Source organism: Python bivittatus, unplaced genomic scaffold (genome assembly GCF_059951505.1).
Source record: "Python bivittatus isolate LINGU-HERP-01145 unplaced genomic scaffold, Pbiv_v1 ctg000070_np1212, whole genome shotgun sequence".
Taxonomy (NCBI): Eukaryota; Metazoa; Chordata; class Lepidosauria; order Squamata; family Pythonidae; genus Python; species Python bivittatus.
The window spans coordinates 51,983,415-51,993,573 of NW_028277034.1; the positions used below are offsets into that span (position 1 = coordinate 51,983,415).

Here is a 10,159-nt window from a genome sequence, read left to right on the forward strand (position 1 = left end):
GAATTGATTGCTGGGAAATGACTTACTTAAAAATACAGCAGGGATAAATGGGTTGCTTAAACTGACACCTCCATTAATGGGCAGCGCCGGTCCTCTAAAAAGAAAATGTTTTTAGCCAAAATCTGATGTTGAGGATTGAATTCTGACTTCCAAGAAACCATCAGAGTTTTAGGTGATAGTTGAAAAAAAATTAGAGGTAGCTGAAAGAAGGCCAGAGAAAGTGCAAATAAGAGCAGTTGATTTCAATAGCACCAGGGTGGTGTAGTAAAGATGTTGGAATAGGATCTGGGATCCAGGTTCAGGTCTGACTTTGGGCATAGAAGCTAATTGGGTGCTTTGGGGCCTGTTTCTAGCTTTTAACATAAGCGCATAATGAAGAATTTAACTTTTATTGATTTCTTTTGAATAGAACTTGATATACATACTTGTGATTTGTAGATGAAAACTTCTCCCAAATTCTTAAGTGTATATATATCTATTTTGTCCAGCAGGCCTGTAGGATCAATATTGTTTTACATCAGCTCAGTTTTAAACAGAATTTAGGACTGCAATTTATGCCTCTTAGCTAATTTTAAAAGTCTTAAAAACTGTTTTAATTATCTAACTCTGTACCATATTAGCAATATAAAAAAAAGAGGGGTATTAAAGGAAAAAAATATCTCTAAGCATCCACACTTGAGCAAATTAAGCTATTTCTCCTTATGTCTTCAGTTAATTGAATAAGTCAATCAGGATCAAATTTTCTAAATCTTTTATTGTGAAGAAATGCTATCCACCTCAAAGGAAATTCTTTATAAAGATGTTTCAGTTATTCTTACATTCCAAAATCATTTCATTTCTCAAGGGTTTCAATTTGACTTTAGTTAAATCATATTATTTAGAATAGGTTCCAGAAATTGTAATATTAAAATGATGAGAAAAGTTAATGCTATTTGGCAATTTGCGGGGGGTGGGTATCACTGAAAAATCTGAGAGCTGCTCTCTTCTGGGGGTTGTGACTCACCACGTGTTTAATCTTTGTTGAAATAATACAGCTCTTCAAAGACACATTGGCACATCCTAACAGTTATCTATTTTGAGGATTTTCATTTTGAAGGGCTACCATGATGAATTGTTGTCAGAACGGGTTTCTGTCCCATTTAGATAAGAACCATGCTGGTAGCAGGCAAAGAACACTATGTTTGATCTCACTAACTCATAGGGTAGGCAAGTACCATAAAAATCCAGAATAACAACAAAAAATAAGTTTTAGGGCAAAACCCAGTTCCAGACTTAGCCAAGGGTGCTTCGCCCAGCTTATCTCCTCTAGACCCACTTTTCAACTACTGCATCAGTCCATGCTCCAGCCTTATCTTTTTTTTAAGACTTACATTGCTAGAAGTAATTGAAATGCTACTGCCAGTGGCAGCACTGGAGTAATGGATAGCTACTATTATGTAAACTCAGGAGGAAGAAGGCCTTCTGAGCCCAAGCACAGCTATCTCTGGTGATCCATGCCATTTATGTAAAGACATCAATAAATGCCTTGGTGCAGTAAGTACTAATGCTAAGCCTGATCTGGAGCACTAGCTCAGTTGTTCTTTAGATCCAGCCATGAATCAACTGGACTGACATTTGGGTTTGTCAAACATGTGTAGGCAGAGCTCCACTTAGGTGAAGCTTGTTGGACTCAAACTGCTTCCCCAACCTTTTTGTAGCCCTTCAAATGGGTAAGATGGATTCGTTGACTTTTATTCTGGATTCCAGGAAGTTACATCGCTGACCAGTACAACTAATTTTTATGAGACCTGCAAAATACCATAAATTTGAAAATAAACTTTGAGGTCAATGGACATTTAGCGAGAATAACCAAATGTGCTGAAACCCCCATTGGCCTACGATGGGATCAATAGTAGCTATATCAGGCTAAGACATGGTGAAAGCAGAAGCTAAGCCTATCCAGTTTCTAGATTTTTAGTGACATGAAACCATGCTGGTTTCCTGTAGTGAATCAGGGAGGAGCCCTCCTGAGTCTCTTCTGAATACTATCTTGTTTCCAGGACTTAAGAAATGTTTCAGCCCTCTTGGCTTACCTAATAGCTCTTGCTTATACCTGCCAAGGTCATTTCCTGAATTGTCTACCTTTACTTATTGATTTGCAGGGCTTATACACCATTCCAATCAAGCAATTCTGAGCAGAATCAATTCCCTAAATCTGTAATCTGGGTTCAAAAATTTGAAATGATCAAAATGAAAACCAAAACCATACTTTATAAAACAACTCTGTACCCTGTGAATCAAAGATGTTGTACAAGATGTTGGTTTTTTATAGTCACTGGATAGCAATTCATCTTTAGCAAGTTCTGAAATAGAATACAATGCAACATTTCCATTGTTCTTGCTATGTTTCCTGATTCATTTCTTGTTGCTTCTTTTGTTGTCAGCTTGTGTGGGTTTTGTAGGGCTTGGAACCTTCTGGCTGTTATGTCTCTTATTATGCTTGGCTTTGATAAAATACAAATACATTCCAGTTTAAAGAATAAATACATCTGGGCATGCATTAGGCACAACTGCACAAACGTGGCTAAATCAAAACATGCCGAAAGACATGACTCTTGTGCAAAACAACAGCAGAAGATCACCCTTTCTGGAGGCCTACTCTGCCTGATGAGCTCCAACAGAGTGTAGTCCCATTGCTTATTTCAATATTTCTGCATGCTCCTTTTCTTCTTGAAGATTGCGATGCATGGCTATGCCAGCATGGTCAAATTGAAAGGGGAAAAAATGGGAAGAACGAATTGAGTAAGAAAGTCATGCAGGACAAGGTCAAAAACACATTTTACTAACATGCTGCCCCAGAAAAGTCAACTGGGATGTACAGTAAGAGAGAGTAATTTAAGCCTTTAAGACCACATGGAACTCTAATAGCCTTTTTTGTAACCTCAAGTGACCTCTGATCTGAGCTGAAGTCGGTTTTGGCTTTAACAGGTATTTTATATCTCCCATAAATGTGTTTGTGATTGATACTGTAAGAGTTTATGTGTAAAGGTAATACATTCCCAAATAAAAAGTCTTAGAGTGAGATGTCTTGTGCTAGGTTTAGAAGGACCAGCAATTGGGAAAAAAAAGCGTCAACATTCTTTATCTTAGTCAGGATATATGGTAAGAATAATTAAAATAGATAAAGAGAGAGCTAGTGAAATGAATAATGTTAGTAGAAAAGAAATTGGTACATTACCAAGCTCCAACAGTGCTCTGCTTTGTTCCAGTTTCATCAGTCATCTGTTTTACATTCTAATATCAGCTTTTTTATATCATTAAAAGCGAACATTTCTTATTACAAAAAAGAGATCAGTGTTCATGACTTTGTTCATTTATTCCTATGACTTATAAAAGAGTTACTTTACAAGTAACAATGGAAAAAATCAGCAGAAGATTCATTTGACCAACTTTCTGCTCCTTGGGGGGTGGGGAGGGCACAAGTAGTTATTTTCATATTTATATATTTCTTATTTCTTAGACAAGCTGCAGCAGCTTTTGGACTTCCACAACCAAACTATCTCTTTTTCTGTTAGGAGGTAGAAAATCATCAATAGAAAGAAATTGGTGGCCATTGGTTTCCTTCTGAAACATAGCTTTATTTTCTTCTGGCAATGTTTCAGAATAGACCACATGCAGTGTGATGGAATGTAATGGAGCACCAGGTTCTCAGGAGGGAGGGAGAGACAAGGCAGCACAATCCGGGGCAAGACCATGGGAAGAGGAAGTGTCAGGTTCAGCCCAAAGAACTCCATGAGACAGTACAGATATAGTTCTATAGCGTTTATTAGCTTTCACCTACAAGACAGAAATCTCGCCAGACTGAATCTAAACTCCCCAAGCCAGCAAGCAAACACTGCAAATTCCTTAGGGTGGTGCCAGTCTCATCCTCTTCACCTTCCCACGCTCTTTCTGGGGGCTAAGGAAATGCTTATCTCCCCGAGCGCGGCCTTCACCAAACCATTCCATCACAAGAAGAGATTTAGGATAGACACTTCCTAGAATTTCCCAGGGTATATCCACTAGGTTAGGGTAGTACAGATGGAGTCTGGCAAGATTCTGACTCTGTGGGGTAAGCAGTAAAAGAACTGAACTTGGCTGGACTGTTTTCCCTGTTGTTCTTGGGCTAGGCCTCACATCAATCTTGCCAGGCTCCATCTGTACTACTCTAATTTAGCGGATATACCCTGGGAGATTCTAGGGAGTGTCTATTCTAAATCTCTTCCTCTTCCCACGCTCCTGCTCTGGACTGTGCTGCCTCTTGTCTCCCCCTTCCTCCTAGAATGTGCTCCCTCCTTCCTGACAACCTGCTGCTCTATTGCATTCCATCACATCACCTCCCACATCATAGATACATTCCATAACATGCAGTTTTTGTATCACTACTAACTTTTTCCTGGGGGGGGGGAGGGAATTATGGGAAGAGTGCCCCTACTTCTGCTTTTCCTGGTTTATGACGAAACAAAATTGTTCAGTGGTGGCTGCTTGGTTTCTCATAATTCTGAGGCTGGAAACACCTGAACATTATAATGTCAGCCCTACAATTGACTTAATGGAATTTTATAAACTCAAAACAAAGCCACGAAAACTCCCAGAATTCCCTGTGCTAAAACCCAGAAAAAGGCATCCACCCACCGTGGTTCTTTTTTCCCTAAAATGAAAAGATTACCCAAGTCTTGATCTAGAAGAAAACAAGTCTGTAAACACCACACACTAGATGAGATAATAGTACATGACTCTTGCTAAGGAAGATCATGAACTTAGGTGAGATAGACTTGGAAGAAGATAAATATGATTCCTGGCAGCACCACTCACCAGAAATTATCATCTTTATGAACTTATCAATTTGTCAGTGTTTAGATGGCTACAAAGATAAGTGGCACCTCTCTTGAGCATGTGGAAAAAAAAGATGCTCTTTATTAATAATCATATAGACTAGAGGTTTCCAAATGTGAGGCTGGGGTCTTAGTGAGCCTGTGTTGAACGCCAGCATCTACATAATTCATCTGTGTATGACACACGCCAAAAAAACTCAGAGTTTAAATAAACACTTATTAGATCATTTGTCATCTAGGATTTAATTATACTGAACTGGACGCTGATTGCTAGAAACACTTCTGGATACATTTATCATGTTGGCTTCTCTTTATGCATGCAAAGTCTGCCTTCTGAAATGAACAACAATCAGAAATGTGAGATTTAACTCAAAAACTCCCTGAAGCTGGTTTCAGCTACTGATACCCTTGTGAGAGTGTTTGAAAAATGTTTTCTATCTGTTGGGCTTCAACTCCAAGAGATGTCTCTAGATATCACAGCTAGTGATTCTTGGAGTTGAAATTTAATATCTGGAGGTCACTTAGGGAACACCAGTTTAAGAAGGCCATAATCTTAACGGTGATCTTAATGGTTCTTACCATTCTTGAACGGTACAAAATGAAAATATTTATTTCTGTTTAGTGCAGAAAGAATTTAAGTTATAGAGGTAACTTAACAAGGTTAATTACCTTCAGGAATTCTTGTTCAGTATTTTATCCAGAACAACAGAAGGCATAGATAGGTTTGCACACCATTAAGCCATTTTAACTATTCTGGTTAATGGAATAGGCCACAATTGGTGGGGTTAGCATAACATGCTAAGCCATACACTGCTTGCTTAAGAAAAACTTTCTAATGCTACGAGGAGCCAAACAAATGGAACCAATGACCTATGGGGAAGGGGCGCATAAAGCAAATGCTGGAGAGCCAGAAACCTCATACATTCCTCTGACATTTGAACAGAGTGTTGTCATGTTGAGACCATACCTCACAAACAGGCAAAGGCTGGGATTGCAAAATTAAGCCAGGTAAAGCACATATAGGTCAACAAATTGTACAAATGCAGACGATATATGGTTCAGCAAACTATAGCTACAATATGAGCCCAAGTAAAAGATATATGGCCTAGTACACCACACATGATCTTGTACCTCTACCAACTACATGTCTACTGCTGGTACTTAACACCAGATTTCTGTCCTGGGAGATGTTGCATCAGTGATCATAGAAATAGGTTGCTTCTGGCCCCTACATGCTGCTGAACTCCCATCAACATTGTAGCATTATCTGTGAAAATCCATACATTCCTATGCCTTAAGAAATGGTTTGGTATCAGGGTTAAAATATTAATCCAAAACAATCATTCCTAAAAGTATGTGGAATGAAGTGGTTTAGGTAGCCCCTTTCTAAGAAATCATCAACATAAATGGACCAATATTCTTAGTTGTGGATGTGCTAGTTGAGCTTTTTGGGAGTTGAAGTCAACCCAACTGGAGAACTTGGAAAAGGCTAAGTTATGGAGTTAACTAAGTTAGTGTTGTAGCAAACATTTTATGGGTAATTTATACAGGAAAGGGGAACAACATTGGGAGGCAATTTCAGTGGATCATCATCACATAGTGGTTAAGGTTTTCAATCAGAACCAAATCCATTCTCACTTATGCATGCTTACTTTGGGACTTTAGCTGAAAGTAACTGGCCCTCTACACTTCAACAGCTGTTTTGGGGAGGAAAGCAGCAGCAATATTCTATCATCTTGAGCTCCTGGACTCAAAGTGACTCATAGCAGCCTGAATTATTGTACATATTTCTCGGTTCTTTTTACAGCTATCTGAAGTGAAGAAAGGAGTACTGGTTTGCTTAATTTTGCTCTTTAAATCTTACCATGCAGGGAGAAATAAACCTGTAAAGAGTGGCATTCTATAATTCATGAAACAGGACAGGAAAAAGTCAAACATGGCCCCTCTGCTTTTGCCAGGAGACTCAACTCTATATCTTTTTACTCTGCAGCAGTGATGAGAAAGTCTTCGCCTTCTACAGTTCACCTTTCTATCCACTATCTAGAACTTGTTGGACTTTTAAGTCTCAGGCCCAAGAAAAGGGATCAAGTAGAACTTTCCAGAAGTAGTCGTATCTCAATCCAGGAGTTGAGTTGGCTGAAGAATAAGAAAGGTGAACTTCATGGTTTTTTTTAAAAAAAAACTTGATTCAAAAGCCCAAGCATTACCACTCCTACAATAAAATACTCTTACCCTACACTCCCATTCACCCCTTCAGTTATAGAAAGATTGAGGCTACTATGATGTTTTTAAAAGCCCATTTAAGAACTGGCCTACTTTTCTCATAAGTTAAAGTTGCCAAGGTTGAGAAACACAGGTGTGTGGACTTCAACTCCCAGGATTCCCCAGCCAGCATGGCTGGATTTTAAGTACTGAAATACACTGCTGGTGTGCCTCTGGCCCCACAACATTGGTAAGTTTTCTGTATTAATTACTGAGACACAAGCTTTATTCACATCAATGCCAATCATTTATTTTTCTGCCAAGATACACTGCATAAAGTATTGGGACAAGGTTTAGCTGCTCTCTCGTAAGGTGAGCTTGTCGAAGAGGTATTCCCCCATGCCACTCTCCGGCAGCCCCAGGCGCTTCAAGTTGGTGCAATGGTCTCCCAGCTGCTTGATGGTCTTCACTTGCTCTTCCAGGAATTCAGACTCCAGGAAGTCACAGAGCTTTTGAGGCGGCAAAAAAATAAATAATGAAAACTTGTGTTAAAGAGAACACCCACTGCAAAGCTCCAAGTTAGCTTCCATTTACTTTTCTCTAGAAAAAGTTCAGAGACAGGAACAAGCCCCATGACCTCCTTTGTAAGAAGAAAAGCTTTACACAATGAGTGTGGAAATAGTCAAGCCATTTGGGTGTGAAAAGTCATGGAGACCCAAGACTGCAAGAACACTAGCATTGTGGGTACATACAAAATCATACCTACCAACTTAGTTTTTCTTTAAAAAAAAATAGGAGAGAAGTCTCCAAAAGCCAGCTTTGGTTTCCCCGTCTTTGCTACCCCTTGCTATTGCCTCTGCCAACTCACATGAGCATCTCCTTTCTCAGTTGCCAACTTGTGTAGATCCAACAAAGCCTGGTTCACATCTTTCTCCAGCTGCAAGGCACTCTCCAGGGCATCTAGGCTGTTGCCCCACTCATCCTTCTCTGGCTTCTATGTATTAAAAAAAAATAGGTTTCATTATTAGATGCATCCATTAGATGCTGGCTTACTACCTATCAGACCATATGGAGCTACCCCTGCCCCTTTCATGAAACTCCATAGCTTCCAGATATCTCACCTTGATATCCTGTAATACAATATGTCCCCCTCGCTTGTTTTGGTATTTCAGAAATTTTTCAGCATGCTCTTTCTCTTCATGGGACTGATCCTTCAGGAACTTGGCCAGGTGACACAAGGCTACATTGTCACAGTCAAAGTAATGGGCCTAGAAAGTAGGGGGGAAAGCAGAAGGAACAAGAAGTTAACCAATACTATTTGGCAGTTATGACTGTAAATAAAATTATAGTAGATATTACTACTAGGATTAAGTAGACACTTAGCCATTACTAGGACTGTACTGGCTATGCAGTTTGGAAGAGCTTTCCCAAATTGCACTGAGGTGACATCCTGAACACTTTTATCCTCTCAGCATCTGCTTGACTACCTAATGTAGTGCTGCAATTTATATCACAACTGCCTCTCAAGGCCTTTTGACTGTGGTTGGATGAAAACTAATGCCTTACAACCAAGGTCAGCAGAAGGCCTATATATGGCACTATTTTTTCACCAATGTTATTCATGAAAAAAACTAAGACAGGTGAGGCAACATTTGGGGACACAGAAAATCAGCAATCACAAAATGGCTACCAAGGAAGCAAGGTGGTAGTATCCCTTTTTTTACCTTCTTCCAAAGCTCTTAATCTCATTCTAGTACCTTCTAGTTACTCATCTTGGAATGGCTTTTGGTTGGATTACCTCAACATCTTCCAGAGAGGAAGATTTCTAAACCAGACACTAGGTTGTAGCAACTCACTTTTCCAAGAACATTTATGGGAGTCATAAGACATACTTGTAACAGCAGAGTTATAGGCTTTCAGTTATATAACAAGTTCCATTAAAAAAGGGAATTAAAGAAAAATAAGGGGCAAGGTTAAGAAAAGACAGGTCTCTTTTCTAGAATTGTATCTAGAATAGGCCCTACAAATTAAGTTTATATCAATTGTGTGTGGTATCTATATACATAAATACACTACAACTGAAGTAAACTTCAGTAAGTTAACAGGTTCCCAGGCAAGCTTCATGGGGGAAATTGTAGGATACTGATATTACACTAAAGGAGATACTACAAAAGAACACTAAAAGATTCATCACTGCATAAAAGAGTCCTATGACTCTTTCACGTTCCTCATATTAAGAGTCTCTTGCTGTTAAATTACTGTATTGTTACTCACACTCATTAATTTTATTGGAATAATCTCAGTACCATAATTTAACAGCTGACCTAATTACTGTTAACTATCAATTTAAGGGTTACTTCAGTAGTTTTATGTTTATTGCATATATCATTTTTCCATAAACAGTTTTTTATGAAAGTACCTGGAAACATTACCCATAAAGTATCTTATTTATCAACTATCAAATGTTAGTTAAAGACTAAACTATATCCTAGACTTGGTTATTATGACTGACAATTCCAAAAGAGCTGAAACAGGAAACATTAAAGTTCATTAATTCTCCACAATTAAGATTTGATAGAGGTACATTGCCCACAAATAATTAATAAGCCCTTTATAGTTTAAAACTAAAGGGCTAAAAGTTTGCCCAAGTCAATAAATAAGAGGCAAACATTTCCTAGTGGACATAAATTCAGAGTAACTTACCATGGACAAGTATACATAGCTAGCATGAAGCTCTATGTTCACCAAATGGTTTACAGCAGCCTCACATTCAGCATGAAAATTCTGGCGCACTTGAGAAGCCATTGCTGAATTAAGGAAGAAAACCAATATCAGAAGTACTAATGCTCAATTGCTATAGAAGAAAGCCTGACCCTGGTCTTATATACAATGAGTAGAGGCGGGTAACTATATAATTAGCAATAGCATTGTCCAATAGCAAGTGTCTTCAGGACCAACTGACCAATCAGATTTGTGGATGGGTAATGATGACCAGTAGAATTGGGCTATTGGGCCCTAGCAGAGTCCTGGGTCCAGGTGATCCTAATATAGGTACTGAACTGATGACGTTCTGCAGATCAGTGATGATCTCCAATAGAAATCTG

The 10,159-nt window shown here is 38.8% G+C and overlaps 1 protein-coding gene across 1 annotated transcript; it reads right to left on the minus strand.

Annotated features, from left to right (window-relative positions):
* Positions 1 to 7,408: 7,408 nt before the first annotated feature.
* Positions 7,409 to 9,866, minus strand: LOC103057140 (ferritin heavy chain A-like). The gene is made up of 4 exons (XM_007441383.2): positions 9,759 to 9,866; positions 8,177 to 8,323; positions 7,924 to 8,049; positions 7,409 to 7,564 (listed from the first exon to the last, which is right to left on the minus strand). The coding sequence occupies exons 1-4, from the start codon at positions 9,858 to 9,860 to the stop codon at positions 7,409 to 7,411; spliced, it is 531 nt and encodes a 176-aa protein (XP_007441445.1). The 5' UTR covers positions 9,861 to 9,866.
* Between the last annotated feature and the right edge of the window lie 293 nt (positions 9,867 to 10,159).